This window comes from Carcharhinus amblyrhynchos, chromosome 1 (genome assembly GCF_965287045.1).
Source record: "Carcharhinus amblyrhynchos chromosome 1, sCarAmb.v2.hapA, whole genome shotgun sequence".
In the NCBI taxonomy this organism is placed as follows: Eukaryota; Metazoa; Chordata; class Chondrichthyes; order Carcharhiniformes; family Carcharhinidae; genus Carcharhinus; species Carcharhinus amblyrhynchos.
In genome coordinates this window covers 99,701,879-99,726,356 of record NC_137324.1, presented here as the reverse complement: position 1 = coordinate 99,726,356, position 24,478 = coordinate 99,701,879, and the positions used below count along the sequence as shown (strand labels likewise).

The 24,478-nt window shown below is 41.0% G+C and overlaps 1 protein-coding gene across 2 annotated transcripts in view; it reads right to left on the bottom strand.

The window, feature by feature from the left end:
• kcnip4a (potassium voltage-gated channel interacting protein 4a) overlaps nt 1–24,478 on the bottom strand; it is an 806,015-nt gene that overhangs the window by 1,694 nt on the left and 779,843 nt on the right. For both annotated transcript variants that reach the window (XM_080198570.1, XM_080198562.1), the window contains exons 3-7: nt 23,093–23,162; nt 12,410–12,480; nt 10,005–10,112; nt 6,323–6,427; nt 3,403–3,465 (exon numbers count right to left, since the gene is read on the bottom strand). In XM_080198570.1, coding sequence (XP_080054696.1) covers nt 3,403–3,465; nt 6,323–6,427; nt 10,005–10,112; nt 12,410–12,480; nt 23,093–23,162 — 417 coding nt within the window. The remainder of the gene's footprint in view (nt 1–3,402; nt 3,466–6,322; nt 6,428–10,004; nt 10,113–12,409; nt 12,481–23,092; nt 23,163–24,478) is intronic.

Below are 24,478 nucleotides of genomic sequence, written 5' to 3'. Positions count from 1 at the left end.
TAATAGTAAGACCTCCTATTTCCACCTCTGCAACATTGCCTGATTCTGCCCCTGCCTCAGCTCATTTCCTGTTGAAATCTTATCCACAACTTTGTCACCTCTAAACTTGAGTATTCAGTATACTCCCAGCCTCTGACATCCTACTCTGCAAACTTGAGGTCATCCAAATCTCTGCTGTCAAGTATCAACTCCTGTTTATCCATTATTCCTGTGCTCACTGACCTACAATGATTCCCAATTAAGCAACACCTCAACTTTAAAAGTCTTATCCTTGTTGTCAAATCAATATTTGGCCTTACCCCTCCTTATCTCTGTAATCTCCAACTTTTAAGACATCCAAGATCTCTCCAGAACTGGAGCCCAGAGCACTCCAATTCTGGTCTCTTCAGAATCCAGACTTTAATCACTCCATTGATAGCCTTCAGTTGCCACGGCCTAAGCTCTGGAATTCCTCCCTAAACTCCTCTTTTTCCTGGCACTTGTTTTACTTAAAGGTGGAAAGAAGCAATGCTCATCTCTATCAAAAGAGAATCCAAACAGGCCCTTGATGTTCAATGGCATCACCTTTGCTGAATCCCCACAATCAACATACTGTGTTTACCATTGGCCAGAAACTTAACTGGACCAGCCATATAAATACTGTTCATTCAGAATTGGATAGGAGGAATGCTGTGCTAAATCAGTAACAAACCATGGTTAAATTACCTTTAAGAGTACCGTGTGCAGTTCTGGTTACAATATTGCAAAAGGATGTAAAGGCATTGGAAGGATGCAGAGAAGATTTACAAAGTTAGTAGCAGAAATATGGAGTTAACATTCGAGGGAAGGATCGAAGGCTGAGTTTATTTCCCCTTACAAAGAGAAAGCTGAAGTACAGATCTTTAAAATTGTGAAAGATTTTGATTGGGTGGATGCAAAGGGAATGTTTCCTCTAATGGGAAAGAGCCTGACTGGAGGCCATGAATACAAAATGGTCACCAAGATTAAGGGAAAGCTAGACAACCATAGGAGGGACAATGGAATAGATAGTTACAATGATTCATTTAGTTAAGAAAAGCTATGGAGGAGGCATGAGTGCAGTATGAACACTGACATGGGCTGACTAGGCCAAATGGCCTGTTACTGCTCTGTATATCCTATTTATAGTCTAAGAACAGGTTAGAGATGGGAATTCTGCAATGAGTAATTCACTTCCTGACTCCCAAAAACCTGTCCACCAAGTCCAAGCCTCAAGTCAGGAGTATGATGGAATACTCTCCCCTTGCCTGGGTGAGTGCAGCTCCAACAACACTCAAGAAGCTAACATCGTCCAGGACTCGCAGTCCGCTTGATTGGCACATCATTCACTACACAAAATGTTCACGTCCTCTGCCACCATGTATCGTGGCTATGACAAGATAGCACTCCCAACCCTCCTTTGACAGCGTCTTCTAAACCTGCTGTAGGCACTAGCAGTTAGAACTAAGCTCCCTGTTAGAACTTCTTTAATTAAAAAAAAACTGATACGTTAGTTAAAGGAGTCAGTTTTCTGTCATGATTAATCTTAAAACTTTGATCGAGTTATGAATTTTATATGCATTAAATTGTGTACATCTTGATTATGAATTTTGAATGTAGCTTTAATAATGTAGATGTTCAAAGAATCAGTTTCTGTAACTCAATATAATACGCATTTCACATGTCAGAATAAAAGAATGATAACCAGCATGATTACAATCTTTCACGGTTCCTGGCAGGTGTCCTATCAATTCAAGTCCCACTTAATATAGGCTAGCAACTGACATCACAAGGTCTGAGCAGTCATCACATCAAATACAAGGTAGCCTGATGATCAGAAAGGGTTAAAAGTCAGAGTCCGCAATGCATCAGTGTGCAGGAACAAGGAAGGAGGCTCAGAGGTGAAATCCCTTGAGTCGGTAAACAAAACGTTAGAGCATATGGATAGCAGACCAAGAAAGTCTCTGGAGTGGAGTGAAGCATATCTAAATGCATCCAAAGCTCAGATGGAGATTAAAGGCCCGATGAGTTGTCAAGTTACTGCCTTGGTTTGTTAAATATAACTTCTGTTTCTTAATATATGTTCGGATTAACCAAATCAAAATGTCTCCTGTTGCCTTACTGGTTTTAATCATGACAAATTAAATCTTGATTTAACTGACTAACTCACACTCCAATCTCTAACACCGAGAAGGACAAGGGCAGCAGATGCATGGGAACACCACATCTGCAAGGTCCACTCCAAGGCACTCACCATCCTGACTTGGGAACGATATCACTAATCCTTACCTGCCGCTCGACCAAAATTTGGAACATCCTCCCCAGCAGCGTTGTGTACATTTCACCAGGACTCCCATAGCTACACCACATGGACTGCAGAGGTTCAAAAATGTGGCTCACCAGCACCTTCTTAAGGGCAATTAAATATGGCAAACAAATGCTGGCCTTGCCTGGCAATGCTCACATCCAATGGATGAATAAAGAAGACATTGCTTGAAACCTACCTCTACGACCTTTCAATCATTGGCTCCAATATCTCCTTATGTGGCTCGGTATCAAACTTTGTTTGATAATACTCCAGTGAAGTGCCTTGGGATAATTTACTACACCAGAGGTATTATTAAAATACAAGTTGAAGTTGTTGATTTCAATTTATAATTGTAACAAACAATGCAAAAAAGTGGCACAGTGGTTAGCACTGCTGCCTCACAGCACCAGGGACCCAGGTTCAATTCCTGGCTCGGGTAACGGTCTGTGCTACATGTATACATGGTACAGGTGTCTGCATGTTTCTCCTGTGTCAGCATGGGTTTCCCCTGGGTGCTCTGGTTTCCTCCCACAGTCCAAAAAATGTGCTGGTTAGGTACATTGACCATGCTAGTTAAAGTTTATTTATTAGTTACAAGTCAGGCTTACATTAACATTGCAATGAAGCTACTGTGAAATTCCCCTAGTTAACCCGGCCCAGCACCTGTTCAGGTCAATGCACCTAATCAGCACATCTTTCAGACTGTGGGCGGAAACAAGAGCACTTGGGGGAAAACCAAGCAGACTCAGGGAGAACATGCAAACTCCACACAATGATGCAGCTGGGAATCAAATCCAGGTCCTTGGCAATGTGAGGCAGCAGTGCTAACCATTGTATCACTGTGCTGCCTCCGCTAAATTCTTCCTCAATGTATCTGAACAGGCAACAGGGTATGGCGACTAGATGATTTTCACAGTAACTTCACTGCAGTGTTAAGGTAAGCCTACTTGTGACACCAACAAATAAACCTAAAACTTAAACTGAGAGTTTAAAGCATCCATAGTTAATAACTGTGGAACTCGGTGTGACAATGAAGAAGAGAAAGAGATAAAGAAACACTCAAGATTATGGACAATAATAAATGGCAAACAACTCACTTTTTGGCAGGTATCAATGAATTCATCAATGGTGACAACCCCATCTTTATTTTTATCCATTTTCTGTTAAAAATAAAGTTTAAAAAAAACACATTATCACAAAAAAGGCAGGAAACAAAGCTGACCAGCCAGAAATAATCCCTTGCAACATGTGGGAATGGTTAAATGTTTGGGGAAAAAACATAGAAAGACCGGTAAGCGTAATAGTTTATATTTAGTAAGATATTACAGGTTTGTTAAATAATTGGAATACTGAAGGTGCTGTCAATTCTTCCATATAAATAACTTAGTGGAGAGTACAGAAATGTCAATACACTGTACCACACAGCAATACGATGCAGATGTGTACTTAGTATTGATTCTATTTGCTAAATTTCAATGGGTCTCAAAAACATTCAGCCTATTCAGCACTAACTACAGGATGTGGGGGTGGCAGAAGGGCACCCAATTTGTGTGGATCCAATGGTCATGCATCTCATTATAGTTTTATGTTGAGAATCTATCTGTTCCCCAGAACCATCATGTTCAGTATCTCTGCCTGATTAGGAGAGGGGGTAGGATGGACTTCTCTGGAAACATAATTTACAAGAGATCTGATGTTTCAAAAATGATCAACACAAAAAGCCATTTTGAATCTTCAGGGTTTTATTCACCTCCTGGTCTGGGCCTTCACATTGTGAACCCCTTACAGTATTCAGGAGGTCCATATGCCTCCTCCTTAAGTATTCAAGCCTTCAAACATGCATGGGATCCCTCTGAGGTCAGGAAAGCATTAACTCCCCATATCAGCCTTGCCTCTTTCATATCAGCAATATTTCTGGATACCGCTGGAATTCACAATCATTCTCCAGGATTCCTACAGGAAATATCATGGAGGTTTACTACAGCAGTTGAGGCTTTCTAGGGCCTTGACCTTTAAGGTGTACCAGAAAACATTCCACCAAGTCAATGGGCAGGATTGGACTATGTTGTATAAATGATTTAGATGAGGGAACAATGTAATATGTCAGATGACACAAATTTGCAGTTAACACAAAACTGGATGGGAAGGTGAGGTGGATGCAGAAATGCTTCAGTGAGATTTGGACAAGCTGCGCAAGTGGGCAAATGATTGGCAGCTGCATTATAATGTGGATGTGTGATCAATCAACTGCAAAAATAGGAAGGCAGATTATTAGCTGAATGGCTATAAATTTAGAGGGAAAGTGTACAATGTAACCTGGGTGTCCTCATACACCAGTTGCTGCAGGCAGTAAATAAGGCCAATGGTATATTGGCTTTTATAGTGAGAGGATTCGAGTACAGGAACAGGTATGTCTTAATTCAATTATACAGGGCCTTGGTGAGGCAACAACTAGAGTATTGTGTGCAGTTTTGGTCTCCTTATCTGAGGGAGGATGTTCTTGCTCTCAAGGGAGTGCAGTGAATGTCAGTGCACACTGATTCCTGGGATGGCAGGCTTACATATGAGGAGAGAATGGTTAAGATTATATTCACTGGAGTTTAGAAGAATGAGGGGGGAATCTCATAGAAACCTATAAACTTCTAACAGAGCTAGACAGGGTAGATGCAGGAAGGATGTTCCTGATGGTGAGGGTGTCCAGAACCAGGGATCACAGTCTTAACGATAAGGGATAAACATTTCAGGACTGAGATGAGGAGAAATTCTTCTCGTCCAGAGAGTGGTAGCCTGTGGAATTCACACCACAGAAAGAAGTTGAGACCAAAACATTGTATGTTTTCGAGAAGGAATTAGATACAGCTCTTGGAGCAAAAGGGATTAAGGGATATGGTGAGAAGGTGGAATTAGGTTATTGAGTTGGATGATCAGCTAATGATCATACTGAATGGTGGAGCTGGCTCAAAGGGCTGAATGGCCTACTCCTGCTCCTATTTTCTACGCTAAGTTGCTCTTACTTTGCTCCCATGAGGAAGCTTGATGAGAGCATTAGTAATACCTAAAAATCAGAAAAACTGCCCAACTTTGAGAGAAATGAACCTTATTGGAAAAATGACAGCAAAGTAACTTCTGTTTGGTAGGATTGCTTGTGTCTGTGTGGGAGGGAACCCTGGAATATGATTACATTACAATTCTGGAAAAGGAAGGTTGTTTGATTCACTGATGCTGAACAATGTGATATTTAATTGTTTCTTAGATAATAAGAGTTTTTGTTCCACAGTACAGGCTTGAAATTTAATCTGCACACTGATCACTCTTTATGTGAAGAAGAATTTCTTGATTCGAGAATAGCAGCTACAGTTTGAACCAGTGTCTCCTGGTCTTGTTGCAGTTTAATTTAGAGCAATATTTATGATTTCCCTTTTACATTCCCTTAAAAGTCTTTTCTACATTGATGAACTATGGGCTGAATTTTTAAAAAGGTCCAGTCCAAATCAGAGGCTGGTGGGTGGACACACAACTTGGCCCTCCAGCATTAGGAATGTGCCTGGTTGACAGCGAATCTACACCCTGGCCTTGAATTTACTGAAGCATTGAAGATTGCAGTGGCATGCCTAAAACACACTGTGTGGAGCAGGGACCTAGAACCCCATCCCCAGTTCTGGACCTCTAATTGAAAATGCAGTCCCACCACTTGTGATCTCTCCTCCACACTGAGAACTTTTAGTTTATTCAGTCTTTGCTCTAATATGGGGATCAGCCTCTCGTTCATTTGAACTAACTCCCAAACAGGGTTGGCAATAGGTATAGTGCCTATATGCCTGATTGCTGATATAATGTCTATTTTAATCAAATAAGCAATTTCTAAAATATATTTGAAAAAGTGCTATAAAATGAACTGCTATGGAAAAAGCTAATTGTTACATTTTCCTCATTTTCTTGGTTAAATGTGCTGTGTCCGTGTCCTCTACAATACTGTATATATCATATTGTCTATATCATAATGTATACATCACAAACCTGGAAAAATATCTCAACATGCTGTCTAGGTGTTTCCTCTCTGAGGATAGGATAAGTGTATTTTCCCATCATGTCATAAATAGATTTCATAATGTCCAACATCTCCTGCAAACCAAAATGATGCAAAGACATATGATTAGATAAAGCCAGTATGTGCAAAGTTATCCATTCTCCATATGATTACATTTTATACAAGTATTATTCAACAGCTTTTCTGGTTGCACACATTATCTTTCCAGAATTCTTGGCTTTGCCTTTTCATTCAGGATCTGAGGTGACCCTACACCCTTTTTTAGTGTTGGACATTGATTTGAATGCAGTATTGTTTCCTAATGGGACATAGTAATAAAGCGGGAACCTTCTAGAGAGGAAAGGTCTCAAGTGGAGGAAGTAGAGGTGGGGTTGAGAAATCACCTTGCTTCCTAGGCCACTAGTTGTTGTTTACATGCAGCAGGGCATTTAAGTTGCAGCCTAAGTTACATAAGGAGGAAAATTAATAGTTAAGGTAGGAATGCAGAAATAGACCTTGCCACCTGATCTCTTTCCATCACTTCCCAAGCTGAGAAAAATTCAGCTGAACGTGATAGCATGACTCCAATCAATTCCACAACTCTGTTCATTTGGAGAAATCCCACGTGATTTGAGGTGTGACACAACTGCTCCTTTTTTCTTTGTTTAGGGTTCAAATCTCTGAAGATGCTTGGAATATAAGTGCCCAGGAAGAGAATGGCTCTTAATACCAACCCCCAGGGAACTCCATTGCAAACATCTGAGTCAAAAATACCAAACATGAACCTAATCCAATTCCTGTCTCCCAGCCAATTTCATATACACATAGCTACTGAGTACGGGCTCCAATTTTGCTCTCAAGTCTGTTGTTCAGCACTTTACCTAATGCTTTTTGGAAGTCTATATGCACCACATCAAAGGCATTATCCTCATAAATCGTCTGTGATGCCTCATCAAAAAACTCAAGTCAGTTAGTTAAACTCAATTTATCCTTAACATATCAGGAAAATACCTTGGATGATCTTCCCACTTCCCTCTTGCTCAGCCCTGAACAGTCCACAATTGTAAGTGAGGTCGTTGAAGCCAAGGGTGAAGTCCACTTATTTTCCATTTGGGGCCATTTCCAAACGGACCTCAATTTCGAGGTTGGAGAAGAAATTCCAGGGTGGGAGGAAACCTGGTGGGTCACCTTACTTGGGCCTCAAGCATTAAGAGGGCAGTACCCCCCCCTCCCCACCTCAATGATCCCTTTCCACATTGGGCTCTCTGAGGCAGGACTTCCTCTTGAGTGAAGGCTGATAAGTCTCCAGACAATTAATGCTTCTAGAGAATTAAATGGACGTGGGGTTACGGTGATCAGCAGGAATGCGTTCGCCCAAATCTTTAGATCTGCGGTGGAAAACCCCACCATCCAAAAAATCCTGCCCTTGGTAATTCTAAGAAGAATGGGCGGAGGTTCGTGGGGAGCATAAACACCAGTATAGACTTGTTGGATAGAATGATCTGTTTCTGTGCTGTTGGTATTGTGTAATATTTGCAACACCCACTGCTTACGAGCTTTACCAATGAAAGGTCTAACTGCTTGCAGTGAAATAGGTTTTTGTGATTCTATAATCAGATTTCTTTTTTTTAATCTTCATTCTGTATTACTTTCCTAATTTAAGTTGTCCCAAAATTATTTGAGTACAGTTCACATATCTTTTATTAGAAATTACTGAACACAGATCACTCCTAACTTCCTTAACTTATTTGAAGCAAAAATGAAATTCAAGTGCTTATTTTGAAACAGCATTAATTAACAGACGATGAATTGAAATCTGTGACAGCAACATCAAATATCAATTGAACTTTCTCCCTGGCACTTTAACCTTTCTGTTGAATGGAACAAAATGCCTCCAGGAAGCCACAAATATTTATTAATGACTTCATCAATGCAGTTGACTTTTTCTTTGTATATGAGCTGACAAAGTAACAGGACACTGCCAGAGGCAACCATGACAAAGATAAATATCTCATGAATTTGAAATGGGTAGATGCTGGGAACAGAGAAAAGACTTGGACATAAGTATAGAATGTTAAGAACATGTTCCACACTTTCTCCAATCCTGTGCCCAAACTGGTGGGATAAAGAAGAAACAAAACTGTTGTACTTCCACATCACTACGTAGATCTCTTTATCTCCCCACATGTACAAAAAGATGGACACTGGCCATGATTTGCATACCATATGTAAATGTCAACAAGGATACAACCTGGGTTATAGGTTGATCTTGCTCCTTACTGTTGCTGCCTTAGGTAATTTTCAATAGTTTTAGAATAAAGATAGAAATAGCCCCTTGGACAGCAGCAGTAACATGAACTGATGGAGCTGATGATTGACTAATGGATTTTGACGGAAATCCTTTGGGAATGCGATGGCTCTCTGCATCTTTGTTCTGCATCATGTGAATACCGTCTGATTATTGTATGAGGCTGCCTGATCCTGCAAATATATTATTTCAAGGGGGAGGGATGGGTACAATGTCAGACTTTAGGGTGAACCAGCTTTATACACTTACTGAGCAGTTACATGGCATAAGGATTTTAAAGCTCATTACGTTATCTGCTGTTTACAGAAACTCACACACCAAACATAAGCAGAACATTCTTTTGGCAAGCTGGTTATGCATCAATTAGGAATTAGCTGTAAAGTTTCACTGCTTCTGGCAGTATCATTCCTCATCCACGCAGTTAGCTATGTGTGGAATTAATTCTAATTAGATTGTAATTAGAGGCTGTTCCAGATACTCACAGTAAAGATCTCTGCCATCTTAAAAAACTGGGAGGAAGCAAGGAAATATCAAGATATTTACTCAATTACAGAAGTACCTTACAAAAAACCAAAGTATTCCCACCAAAGTACTTGGTTTAGTGAATAATGGCAATACAAATCTTTGCTGTGATTCTCTTGTGATCTGCTCAAAGGGTTGTACTTATTTATTCCTGCCTTGACAGAGGTACCAGAGCTGTTCCATTCTAAGGTCATCTATTTATTCATGTTATACTTTTTTGGAGGCACAAGAATTAATGGTGCATTTTTGCTGGAATTCTATCATTCCACCTGCCATGGCTTTGGAGTAGACAAGGGGAAAACAATGGAAATGTCTGTTGATCTTGGGTGGGATTTTCAGTCTCGGGTCAAGCGAGGCCATAAAATATTTAAATGGAATCCAACAGTTTTATTACATCTCATTCAAAAGCTGAGAAAGAGCCAAGGCAGTGAGTCAAAGCATCCTGGAGAATCTCCACACGTTATTAAACTGAAAAGAAAGAGCAATCTGATTAATTTTGTGTTAGTTGCACAGTGGTTAGCACTGATGCCTCACAGCACCAGGAACCTGAGTTTGATTCCTCGCTTGGGACACTATCTGTGTGGAGTTTGCATGTTCTCCCTGTGTCTATGTGGGTTTCCACTGGGTGTTCCGGTTTCCTCCCACAGTCCAAAGATGTGCGGGTTAGGTAGATTGGCCATGCTAAATTGCCCTTAGTGTCAGAGGAACTAGTTAGGGTAAATTAATGGGATTATGGGGGTAGGGCCTGGGTGGGAGTGTGGTCAGTGCATTGTGGAACCCTATATGCCTTCTATGTGCTTTAACACAAAAATTCTCTGCAAGGGTAGTGCATTGTATATTACCTCCTTTGTTACGTATCCATCCTTATTTATGTCATATAAGTTGAACGCCCATTTAAGTTTGTCTTGTATCGTTCCACGAAGTAAGACAGAAAGTCCCATAACAAAATCCTGAAATAACAAAGAATTACAAGTTTAAGACATGTTCAAACTATTTATTATATATGAAAACCTGAGTGAGTTCAACATTCTAACGGCATTATATTTGTAGGTGGCTCTGTGAGAGTACATTGTATCAGCTAACATTTTATTACTGTCAATCAATTGAGCCAGGCTATGTGAATTTTAGGTGCAATATTTAATGTTCACCACAGAGTGGCACTGTAGCAGTGCAATTCCTGAAGAATGCCAGGCAAACATGTAGTTCAAGTAAAGGTAATGAGTTCATTCTCATTACTCTGCGTCCTCCAAAATCCATCCTTTTGTTTATTTCCTGCTCTGGTTTTTCTGACTATTGTGGGTTCCGTATTCATTCTGCGTTCCAGATCCTTTGCTTTTGGTTACTGTTGTGCTGCCCCTTTCTCTCCAGCATTTATTAGATTGCTATTACAGTCGCTGGGCCATCTTTATTCGGCTGCCTCACTGGATTGCTTGCTAGCTAATCTACTGATCAGCCTCTGACAGCCTGCATGGTGGCCTCATCAGACCTACTATAGCACTGTTGCTCACTGCCAGGCCTTCAACCTGCTTCAATTCTGAATCATAGAATCCCTTCAGTGCAGCAGGAAACCATTCGGCCCATCGGGTCTGCACAGACCACAATTCCACCCAGGCCCTATCCCCTTAATCCCACGTATTTACTCCGCTAATCCCCTGACACTAGGCTCAATTTAGCACGGCCAATCATTCTAACCCACACATCTCTGGACTGTGGGAGGAAACTGGAGCACCCAGAGGAAACCCATGCAGACACAGGAAGAATGTGCAGACCCTGGCACAGACAGTGACCCAAGCCAAGAATTGAACCTGGGTCCCTGGCACTGTGAGGCAGCAGTGCTAACCACTGTGCCACCATTCCTCCCCCACCTTGTCAACCCACCAGGTGGATGCCAGTTATCACACTGCATTTTCCTGTTTTTGTCAAATTGGAATCAAATAAGCAGTTAAAGAGGGAGCATTTTCAGGGCTATAGGGAAAAAGCTAGGGAATCAGACTAGCTTTGTAGCTTTTCCAGTGAGCCAGCAGAGGCACAATGGACTGATTAGCCTGCTTGTGTTGTGTAGCTATTCTATAATCCTTCTCCTTATCCCAGTCATTTAAAAAATAAATTTCCCCAGGAAAGTATTAACCATTATTTAATTAACTCTTCCTACAATAACCCTGATGCTAATATTTAATTTTGTTGTTTGAGATCTGGATCTTATTTAACATTGCTGATGTCGAAGGAATCTTTCAATTTATTAGTGCAACTCCTTTATTCAGTTAATTACTCCTCGTCTTCCCTCTCATTCTTTCAGTTTGTTCTTATTCTCTATCCTAGCTTTATTGTCCACGCTTTTCCCTCATTTATTTCCTCTTCCCATTAATTTTAATTCTTCCTTACGTGCACATAATCTTGTCTCCTTGGGATGTTGACTTGTGCTTATAGAATACAAAGTTGACTCGCTGACTCTTCTCCCAAGCACTGTGAAACTCAATCCGCAAAACACCAGAATACCATTTAATAAGAGTGACATTTGATTTATTACTGATTATCTGAACCAATTGTTGTGATATTTGCTTGCCTTTTCTATAGGTTTATGTGGAATGATGATTATTCTGTGTACTGGATTTTGAGGATTTGTTTGGTTATTTGGTAAAATGGAAAATCTTCAATAAAAACATTTAAAAAATATTATAATGAGACTACGAGTCTCATTTGTATTCACAATTAAAAATTTAATGTGGACGGCCAGTTCTCGTGAGCCTCAGGAAATGTCTCCTCCCCGATCATATTGGCTGCTAAACCCAGAGAGCATGGTCAGACCCAGCTGTTAAGTGCCTCTCTATCTACTGACTGGAATCAGTGTGCTTGACTGGGAAGCCACCCCCCCCACTCCATAATTAATCCTCCTTACTGCCCCTAGCACTAACCCCCACCCCCCCACCTGTCCCCTCAGTGCTCCCACCCCCCTCAACCTCTAATCCTTCACTTCCAGGTTTCTGATTTTGCCCTCAACAAGATTCCTGTCCTCACTGCCTGCCTGATTTCTAACCTAATGTCCCCAATGAGGCCTGCGATCTCCCCTCGAGTCCTCCATTGCTCCCAACAGTCTGACCTTCTGTCAGTCTCCACCCTGGGTTTGACCTTTCTTGGACTAGAACAAGAATGACAGCTGATCCCTTGAGCAAGAGTTCCAAATATTCAGGCCAACTTAAACAAATACAATAATTATCATTAAATTGCAGAAAAATAAAACTAAACTCACCTCAAAACTCACTGAACCATTGTGATCTGTGTCGAAGGCATTAAACAGGAAGTGTGCATATGTGGATGCATCTGGAATGGAAAAAAGTAACGTTCTGAATAATTCTGTTAAAAAATATTATATACTATAACAGTTCCAATTGAGTGGAGTTTTATTTAATCAAATTTGATGTCAAAGAGAATTGACACAATATTGAACCTATAAAACAGGAGAGAGCACTGACTGTCTAGTATCTTAAATATTTTCAATTTCATGTTGGAAAGTAAATCAAGCTCCTAACTCATCACTTTTTGGTCACTGACATTTTCATTATCACTCTATTAAAAGTTATCAAGAGCAATTAACCAGAGTCAGAATGCTTTCTTCAGTTGATGGATGTTACAGTGTCTATTGTGCCGACAAACTAATGAATTGTCCATCACTAGAGACTGCTGCTTCTGCGTTGGTTGAATATGTTGCTAAAACAAAGCTGGCCTGCAGTCTTTGGAGAGAATTTTAAGTAGTTGTTAAATATCAGGAATATTAGGGAATTCTTAATGGTCTGATCTGGGGATTCCCACAGGACTAAGCAAGGGCAGAAATTCTATCTGACTTTTACCTGTGCCTCAGGAAGTGCGGATGATGATGGGAATTCCTGACACTGGAAGGCCCTGTGTCCAACTGAGCAATTCATCTCTTCAAGGTTTGATTGTGTGATAAAAGATCATGTGATATCAGAACAGATGACATGTAATCCCACAGCATTTGCCTTCAATTTGCAACTTAACCTTGTAAAGTTAGGCCATACATTCTAAAAATTTCCCTTTAACTGTGCTCCATCCAGGAAGAAATCCTTGCGTTCAGTTCCTCCAGCTCAAAAGTGGGAGGGCCTTTGAGTGGGGAATTCAGTGCCCTTGGCTGCTTCTGGTGCAGGAAGAGTGCTTCCACAAGTATGCTGTAAATGTGCCAGAAGTTCGCCTGACCAGATCGTGACCATGCTGACGGCTTTGATACACATTTTGGATGGTTGAGCTAAGCAAAGCCACCGAATGTATTTGCTTGTGACCTTTGCCATCCCATTCAAGTGGCCAAACGTCCAACTTCCATGTTGTTGGAAAGCTTGTGGAAGCACTATGGAATGTATTTGGAGATGTTGTGGTGGATTTGACAGATTTGGTGACCAGTCCACATAAAAGCTGTAGCAAAATGTCATGGTATCTGCAGTGCTTCCAGGTCTGTAACACAACAGGGAGACGAAACAGTCACTACAGAGAAGGGAAGATCTGCTTAGAGTGAGGAGTAGAAAGAGAAGGAAGCAAGGAAGAGGCATCTGGGATACCTTCACTCCAGAAAGACTGCCCATTTTCACCTACTCAAAGTAGGGGATAAGCTTTTTAGGTCTGAGATGAGGGGGAATTTCTACAGTCAGGGGATTGTGAATCTCTGAAATTCTGTACTCCAGTGGGTCGTGGAAGCTCAGTAATTAGGTATGTTCAAGAAAGAACTCGATTGATTTCTATATGTTATTAGCTGAGGAGAGAACTTACCTGGAGGTAGCGGCATAGGGAAACACAGGTTCAGGAAGCTCATAATTCTCTGTGCCCCAGAAAGCTAATAGATCTGGTTCAAGAGCAATCATGGCAGAGAGAGTGAGCAGCATTGCAGCTGTGGCATCAAGACTCCTCTGTCAGCAAATCAAACTCCTTGGCACCACCAGGATGTGCCCATTGTCACCCTCTCGCCCACAGAAAAGAGCACCCATGAATATTCATGCTGGCTAAACAAACCGTCATGTGATTGGGAGAGATTCAGTCAGCTCAAAGTTGGTATCATGACATTGAAATCATGATTTTAATTTCTCATTTAAATCATCTGCAAAGCCTGAAAAAATAAACCAATATGGCTCCAAAATCAACAACCATTTCATTAACCTTTAACTGCAGTCAGGGGTGATTGTAACAAAATTCGAAGTGCTGAGCGAGTGAGAAAATGGGAGAGTTTTAAACTCATCATTTCAGTGAGCTAAAAAAAAAGCAATCTTATGGCATTTAAGTCAAGGAAAGTGCCAGGATGCAATTCTTGCCAGTAAGGGGTCTCTCCCATCATAGCCCCATTCCGAGGGACCTGCCCCACAGGCACTATCCAGTGGGTGGTGTTAGGGTGCCAGACGAGCACTGCCAGTGTCAGGCAGGCACTGCCCAAGGGACACTGCCCAGCCCTGCCCCTGACATCCCAGGAGCCTTCAATGATCTCCGTTCTCACTGCCATGTTCATCACGTCTGATCCCCTTTTTTGGGACTGTATTTGATTTAATTTATTGTTGTCACATGTATTAACATACAATGAAAAGTATTGTTTCTTGTGCACTATACAGACAAAACATACTGTACATAGAGAAGGAGAGAGTGCAGAATGTAGTGTTACAGTCATAGCTAGTGTAGAGAAAAATCAACTTAATATAAGGTAGGCCCATTCAAAATTCTGATGGCCACACAGAAGAAGCTGTTTTTGAGTTGTTTGGTATGTGTCCTCAGAGTTTTGTATCTTTCTCTGAAGGGAAGAAGGTGGAAGAGAGAATGTCCAGGATGCTTGAGGCCCTTAATTATGCTGGCTGCTTCTCCAAGGCAGTGGTAAATGTAGACAGAGTCAATGCATGGGAGCTGGTTTGCCTGATGGACTGGACTTCGTTCATGATGCTTTGTAGTTTCTTGTGGTCTTGGGCAGAGCAGGAGCCATACCAAGCTGTGATACAACTAGAAAGAATGCTTTCTATGGTGCGTCTGTTAAAACTGATGAGAGTTGGAATGGACATGCCAAATTTCCTTAGCCTCCTGAGAAAGAAGAGGCTTTGGTGGGCTTTCTTAACTATAATGTCGGTATGGAGGGACCAGGACAGTTTGTTGGTAATCTGGACACCAATAAAATGGAGTTCTCGATTGATGCAGACAGGAGCATGTCCTCCACTACACTTCATGAAGTCGATGACTATCTCTTTTCATGTTGTTGATATTGAGGGAGAGATTAGTGAGTGGGGAGATTAGTGAGTGGGGAGATGAATGAGTGGAGAGAGGCTCAGTGGTGCTGGTGAGTGACTACACAGGCTCCTGAGTGTCTGAAACTGCTATAATGAAATGGGCGAGTTATGATGGTCAGTCCCACCAGTGAGCCATTACTGCTGAGATCAATCAGGGAGAAGTGGGAGGAATGAATCCAAAGTGGTCAGTAATGGATAGAATTTAGTTTGACATTAGAAATAGGGCATAAGCACCTTGGTTTCTGAAAGTTCAAACTTTGGCTCATGATTCTAACTGAGGGCCAGTTTTCTGTAGTTGAATTTTGGTTTCAGTTAAAAACTCGCTTTCCGCTGCAAAGTTGTATTTGAAATTATTAACCCCTGAATCTTTTTAACTGCTGGGTAGGAAGTCAAAAGGAAGTGAATATTTGCTAAGCCTGGAGGACACTCAATGATAAGTGGCAGACTTGGTTACTAAGCCATTCTCATGCTTCTCCACAATCAGGAGGCGCATGCTGGGAATATGACAGGGGAAACCAATGCTTTCAATATGGCGTCTGGAGAATTACTTTGCTTCTCTTATGGCACAAGAAATCATAAAATTGGAGAATCATTGAAGCGTAAGGAATACAGTAATGCTATTTGGCTCATTGTGACTTTGCTGACATTTTGAAAGAGCCGGTGTGCTTATTTCCACATTCTTACTTAGTGGGGATAATCCTGCAAATTCCTCAGCCTCAGGCTTCTGTCCTCCTTGTTAAAACTGTTTATGGGATCAGCTTCCACCACTTTCACAGGTAGACCATCCCAGATCTTTGGTGTGCACACCAGAAGGTAGCAGGGCAAGTAAGTGAGATGATTGAGAAAGCCCATGTGATTCATAAGATGATGTAGAATAGGAAAGCAGAAGGATTATGTTGGAACTCTTCAGCCTAAATTGGAGTACTGCATACAGTTTATGGTATTGCATTAATGGAATGATATTTTTACATTAGTGGGTTCAGAGGAGATGAATGAAGATGTTGTCTGGGAATGGAGAATTTCAGTTATGAGGAAAGATTGCAAGGGTTGGAATTGTTTTCTCTGGAACAAAAGAGGCTAAGGGGAGATTTAAGTGAGGTTTATAAAATTATGAGCGGTCGAGGTAGATAAGTAGGAAAGACTTATTTTTCTTAGTAGAGAAGTCACTAACTGGGGGCATAGATTTAAAGTAATTGGCAGAAGGATCAGAGGGAAGTTGAGGAGAGTATTTTCATCTCGAGGATGGTAAAAGTCTGGATCTCATTGCTGCAAGGCTATAGAGAAAGAACCCCTCACTGCATTTAAGAAACCACTTGAACATGCACTTGAAGACTTGTAACCTATTGATGAAGAGCTGGAAAGTGGAACTGGACTGGATAGTTATTTCTTGGACAGAACAGACATGATAAGTCAAATAGCTTTCTTCTATGCTGTAAATTTCCTATGTTTCTTTAAACAAAATTTTATGGTTCCCCACCAGTGGGTTTACAGGTGGTGGGAGGGATCTTCTGCCACCCTCCCACCCACCTAATTACTGGCCACTTAAAGGCCACCTCCCATCTGGCCTCAATTTTAAAGTTAATTACTTGCTGTAACTGCACTCTAGCCTTTTGTGATTCATGCACAAGGACACCCAGATCCCTCTACACCCCAGAGCTCTGCCATCTCTCACCATTTGCAGAATATACTTTTTTATTCTGCTTGCCAAAATGGACAATTTCACATTTTCCCACAGTATGCTTCATTTTCCAGATCCTTACCCACTCACTTAACCTATCTATGTCCCTTTGTCGTCCTCTTATGTCCTTTTCACAACTCACTTTCCTACCTACATTTGTGTCATCAGTACTTTGGTAACAATTTCTTCAATTGCTTCTTCCAAGTTGAGGTCACAGCACGGATCCCTGTGGCATATCACTTGTTACAGCTTGCCAATCTGAAAAGGACCCATCTATGCTTGCTCTTTGCTTTTTGTTGACAAACCAATGTTCTTTCCATGCCCTGTAACATGAGCTTTCATTTTCTGCAATAACTTTGATGTGGCACATTATCAAGTGTCTTTTGAACATCCACTGGTCCCCCCTATCCACAGCACATGTTACTTCTTCAAAGAACTCCAATAAACTGGTTAAATATGATTTCCCTTTCACAAAACCACGTTGACTCTGCCTTGAGTTAACCCAAGTACTTCTGTAATAATAATTTCTAACATTTTCCTCACAACAGACATCATTTCCTGCTTTCTGTCTCCCTCCTTTTTTGAATAATAGTGACATTTTCTATCCTCCAATTTACTGGGGCCTTCCCTGAATCTAGGGGATTCTGAAAAATTAAAACAAGTGTTTCAAATATCTCATTAGACACTTCTTTCTACGATGAAATCCACCAGGACCTGGGCTCTTGTCATTTACGATAATAGTTTTTTAGACTTTTAATTCCAGATTTTCAATTTCAACTTTGCTCTGGTGGGATTCAACCTGGGTACCCAGCACACTGCCCCAGGTCTCCAGATTACTAGTCCAATGACAAAACCACTTCGCCACTGCCTTCTCCATTTACCAGACCAATACCTGGAATAGCTTGGTTGTCTTATAAGGAAAGGTTGGATGGGCTAGACTTGTGTGTTTAGAAGAGTAAGAGATGATTTGATTGAAATATAAAAGATCCTGAGGGGTTTTGACAGGGTGGATCAGGAAAAGATGTTCCTCTTGTGAGCGAATCTAGAACTAGGGGTCGCTGTTTAAAATTAAAGGGTTGCCCATTTACAACAGGGATGAGGCAAAACATTTTCACTGAAGATCATGAGTCTTTGGCACTCCTGAAAAAGTGGTGGAAGCAGAATCTTTAACCAAGTTTAAAGCAACGGTGGATAGATTCTTGGTTAACAAAGGGATGCTAGGTTATCAGGGGTGGGAAGGAAATAGAATTGAGGTTAGTATCAGATTAGTCTGATACTAACAAATATTAGTATCATCTTAATAAATGGCAGAGTAGGCTCAAGGGGCAGAATAGCCTACTCCTGCTCTATAGTTGTACTAGACCACCTATGCTTACCTACTCCTGGACTCTGGAATTGAGGATCTGGGAACTGCTTGCTGTTCTGGTCCTGCCCTCTGCTGCCACTGGCACAGCTGGACCTACAGAGTGTCAGCTAACCAGATTGGCTGGCAACTTTGAGGTGGGACATCTGCCTGAGGGTGGGGCAGAAATCCCATTTCCAGCCAATTAGTGATTTTGGAAAGTCAAATGACTGTGGGACTGCAGTGATTGGCGGGGGTGCGTTCAACTGAATTGTATTGTACTCACTGTTAGCTAGATGACTGCCTACTGTAACATGTTCCATTTGTCCCACTTCATTTTCTATAACTGCTTCTTTCTTTGTTGAACAGAAGATCTATTGATTGAGAAAGTTCTCTCCTTCCCTACTCTTAGCAGTATGTTTTCCCAGTCTATATGAGGGAAAGTAAAAATAGGATTAAAGTTACATTTTTAGGCCTCTTCTGTCCTTAATCCACCTCCTCATTTGGCTGTCTTGTCAAGAAACTCCCTGACCCTTCTCATTCAGACTGCCTAGTAAAAACCTGATGATGTCATTGCTACCTAGCATGCTCATTGTGAGAAAGAAAACAGGTTAAAATAACAACTTTGAGAGACTCCAGAGAGTGCAAGTAACCTGAATTGATTTAAATTGCCAAGTTCCCTGGTCTCAGTGAGGAAGATAGGATCAAAATTGTCTCCTTCAGCTTCGGAGAGTCAAACTATTCGACAAAATATGATTATTATCGAATTTTGGGAAGTATGAATGTAGAAGATTAGAACTCTGATGATCTACTGGTATATGTCTTATTTCAAGCATTTTGTAGTGACAGTTATATTGATTTCTGGTGGCTTATTTGAAAAAGAATTATGTATTTAGCATTATGGAAATTTAATCTCTATTGGTCTCATGGCCCTGGCTAAAACCCTTGTGAGAGACAGCTATGGCAAAAAATTCATGAATGTTAATTATCACCTACCAGTCCAAGCTTGGATAATGTCCAGGGCTTATTGTATTTGCACATGGACTGCTTCACAATCTGAGTAATCATGAATGGTCCTGAACATTGTGCAATCATCAGCAATCATCCCCTCTTTGAAACTTATGATGGAGGGAAGGTCATTGAAGAAGCAGCTGAAGAGGACTAGCTCCAGTTCACTACTCTGAGGAACTCCCACAGCGATATCCTAGGACTGAGTTAACTGACCTCCAACAACTGCAATCATCTCCCTTGACACCTACCAGTAGATAGTTTTCCCCCTCATAACCAATGACTTCAGTTTTGCTGGGGTTTCCTGATGCCACACACAGTCAGATGCTGCCTTGAAGTCAAAGACAGTCACTCTCACCTTGCCCCATGAGGTCAACTGATTATATACGTCTGGACCAAGGCCATAATGAGGTCAGAAAATGAGTGACCCTGGTGGTACTCAAACTAATAATCAGTGAACAGACTATTGCTAAGTAAGTGCTGCTTAACAACATTGTCAATGACCGTCTTCAATCACTTCACTGATAATCAAGAATAGACAGAAGGTAATTGGCTGGGTTGGATTTATCCTGCTTATTGTGGACAATTTTCCACACTGCCAGGTAGATGTCAGTGTTGTAGCTCGACTGCAACAGCTTGGCTAAGGGTGCAGAAAGTTCTGGAGCACAAGTTTTCAGTACTATTACCAGAATGCTGTCCATAGCCTTTGCAGTGTGGAGTCCCTTCAGTTGTTTTTAATGTCATGTGGAGTCAATTGAATTGGCTGAAGACTGGTATCTGTGATGCTGGAGACCTCAGCAAAGATGGATCATCCACTCGGCATTTCTAGCTGAACGTGACTTCAAATTCTACATCCTTGTCTTTTGTGCTGATGAACTGGGCTCCCCCATCATTGAGAATGGGAATATCTGTGGAGCCTCCTCTCAGTTGTTTAATTGTCCATCACCATTCATGGCTAGGTGTGACAGGACTACAGAGCTTAGATCTGATCTGTTGGTTGTGGGATCACTTAGCTTTGTCTATTTACTATTGCTGCCCTTGTTTGTCATATAAGTGTTGTGGCTTCACCAGGTTGGTACCTCATTTTTAGATATGCCTATTGTTGCTCCTGGCATGTCCTCCTGCACTCTTCATTGAATTAGGGTTGATACCCCAAGTTTGATGGCAATGATAGAATTAGGAATATATCGGGCCACAAAATTACAGATTATGGTCAAGTACAATTCTGTTGCTGTTGATGGGCCACAGTAACTCATGGTTGCCCAATCTTGAGTTGCTAAATCTGTTCAAAATGTATCTCATTTAGCACAGTGGCAATACCACATGCTGGTACTATGACTTTTATCTAATACTACACAACACCTTGGAGGGTAGCCTCAATGTGGATATGAGACTTTGTCTCCACAAGGACTGTACAGGTAATCACACTTATCAATACTGTTACAGACTTCACCATCTGTGACAGATAGATAAGGACAAGGTTAAATATGCTTTTCTGTCTTGTAGGTTCCCTCACAACCGACCACAGACCCACTCTAACAGTTATATTCTCCAGGAATCAGCCAGTTCTTCAGTAATGGTGCTACCGAGCCACTCTTGGTGATGGACATCGAAGTTATGACATTCAATTTATAATCTTCCTTTTGATTTTAAGCAACTTTTATAGTACCTGATCTGTGATAGTCTAATGGGAAGAGGTTTATGTGCGTTATCACTAGTCATCTTTCGCATCCTTAAACATATTGTAACTTTCCACATTTCTGGCCAAATCTCCTGCAACTTTTACCATGGTTTACCAGGCCATCTTTGTTCAATGTATCTGTTGCCTTGTCAGTGCTGTTTGACTGCCCTGATTCAGGTCCAAACTGATTCTTGCTGAAGCATCTCTGCCAAATGATTCTCTTTCCAACCATACACCTTTACCTCTAGTGTCTCCCAGTGATCCATTCTTGAGCATGTTGCCGTTTGGAGACATCACCGATATAGATGGTATGGTGTTCCACAAATAGCTAATGACAACCTGCTCTATATCCCCATAATGTTTCCTCAATCCTTTTCTAGCTACTGTGTTGGTAGGCTGCTTCATTAGCATTCAATTCTGGACAAGTAACAACTCCCTTCAGCTAAAATCAGAAAGACTAAAACCGCTGGGGAGAATTCTCCCATTTTGAGACCGTGTGGGGTGGTGGGCTGTTCTGGCAGTACTTGTCTCGCTGGCCAGAATGGTGAGATCCCTCACCGCATTCTGTACTTAGAACCTCATTAATTATGCACAGGTGAGTTCCCCTCCCCCAACTGCCTGGCAGGCTGAGAGCCGATTTGTCCACCCGCCCTCAGCTGACAGGTTCGAAGGTCCCGGCACCATATTTAAATACCTGTCCAGCACATTCATACCACCTCCTCTAGCCCACCTGTCTTCATCAAACCACGCAGGATATCAACAACCCAGAGGGAAAAGGATATCAGCTTCGAGAAGAATTATGTTCCTTGATTCATTCACCTTAACCCAAGCCTATCACTTGTGAGGTTCCCATGCTCCACTTGGACTTCTACCCACTGTCTCTGAAGTTTTCATCCATCCCCTTCCAGTAAGTGGTGTAATGTCCCTTTGAACCCCTTGCTTATGAGCTTTTCAGCAGCCAGCTTCCCTCCCCTCGGTCTTTTGTTGGCCAATTGTTTGTTTCCTTCATCTACTTCCTTGCCCCTCTGCCTGCCAGCATGGGCAATTAAATATTTCCCCTGCCCCCCCTTGCCCCTGGCCACCACCCCACGCCCCCCAAAATTGTTGACTTCAGTATCTGTTCATTTCCATTCTGCAGCACCTGGCAGCAGCTAAAGCCCATTAACATTAGTTCTAAAACAAATTTTACCCATTGTTGCATGCTATTTCATGCATGCAGGTATTATTGATTCAGCAAATACTGAGGTTACCATTGAGCCCATTAGATAAAACACAGCCAGTATCAAGCAATACTCATCCCCAGCGAAAATGTTCCCTTTCTGGCTTAATCCATTTACTAGATTAAAGTCCAACAGGCTTATTTGGAATCATGAACTTTCGAAACTCTGCTCCTTCCTCGTGAGTGGAGGAGCAGCACTCTGAAAGCTCATAATTCCAAATAAACCTGTTGGGCTTTAACTTGGTGTTTAGAGACATCTTCTGTGCCTACCCCAGTCCAACACTGGCATCTCCACACCATAATCCATTTACAGTCTCACAATTCCCCATTCCTTGGAGCAGCGCACTCACATCTGAATCAGGAGATTCTACTTTTAAATCCCACTCCATGGAGTTGAATATTTAATTTGAGCTGCCATTTAATGCAATTCTGAGGGAGTGCTAAATTATAAAATGCCATTTTTTAGATGATTTGTTAAACTAAGGCACTGTCTACTAGTTCAAGTGGCCATAAAATATCCTATGTACTATTTGAAAAATAACTTATATTGTTGCTGTTTGTGGAATTTTTCTATGCACAAATTGACTGCTCCCATTTCCTACCTTACAGCAGTAACTTTACTTCAAAAAGTATTTCATTGGCTATAAAGCACCTTGGGACATCTCGGGGTTATGAAGCATGCTATATAAATACAAGTTCCTTCTAATACATGAAAATTGTTGTCAGCAGTATAAATACTTACCTCCTTGGGGAAAGAACTGTGCATAAATCTCTTTGAATGTCTCTTCATTGACTATCCCACTGGGACATTCCTGTGGATAAGCACAAACAAAATGAATAAATACTAAAACCAAATGTAATCTCACATTTATCTGCATATTAACTTCACAACCACAGCAAACTATGCACTTTAGACATCAGTGTTTGTGCTCATAGTGAAAGAAAAGATGGATCGTACGAGAAATTATTTGTTGCTGTTGTGATTTCTAAAATGTCAAATTTAATTCTATTGTCTGGCACTAGAATCAGGCAGCTATTTAAATATTGATTTGGCTCCTGGTGCCATGCTGCATTTCCATGTTCTGCAAATTAGTAACAACAAATAGTTACTGGTTTGACAAATTGTGAAATTACCTGCACTGTTAGCGAGCAGGTGGAATATTTTCAATACAGCTAAAATGGATTGTACAAATGAATTACAATTATCCAGCGATTTCCAACAAATGAAAGCTCCCGTATGTCAGACACATTTTCTGCATCAGGATTTTGGCTGGCATTTTGAAACAATGCACAAATATCTTGCAGGGATTCTGTGTTGTGCTGCCTGCAGAAACATGTCACTTGAACCAAAAATTGAGATGATAATTAGATTTCTAGATAATGAATTATTAATCACAGTAGATATTTAGCCACTAGGCATCTTAATTGTTCTAATGTCGGAGCAGAAGATCATTGTAAATTGTGGGAACATCTACAGAAAACTACTTTTTAAAAAATCACCACTTTAAACTGAGAACTGTTATGTTTAAAGGTAGACATATGCATATTCCACATGATCACACAACAATCAATTTCTAATGAAAGGTCACTGACCCTAAACATTTCCTGTTTCTCTATCAACAAAGGTTGCCAAACTGGTGATTATTTCTAGCATTTTTTGCTTTCATTTGAGATTTCTGGTACTTTACTTTTGAATTAATTTCTAATCTTTGTTCTGAAATTATATAACTTTTTGATGATGTTTTACACAAGCACTATTATATAAAAACAATCATTGAATTATAGTTAACTTCACAGTTGATTTGTGGTATTCTTGGCTTCTAAAGGTGTCTTAAGATGGCAGAGTCTTTTGGGCATAGGGCATAATATTTTGATGTTTTATGGTATGTTTGGAAGTTAATTTATACAGATGATGATTTAAGCAACAGGTTCTTAGTCTTATTTTGAAGTTTAATGTTTCTTTATAGTGTCACAAGTAGGCTTATGTTAACACTGCAGTGGAGTTACTATGAAAATCCCCCCAGTCATGACACTTCAGCATCAATGCGGGTACACTAAGGGAGAATTTAGCATGGCCAATGCATCTAACCAGCATGTCTTTTGGACTGTGGGAGGAAACTGGAGCATC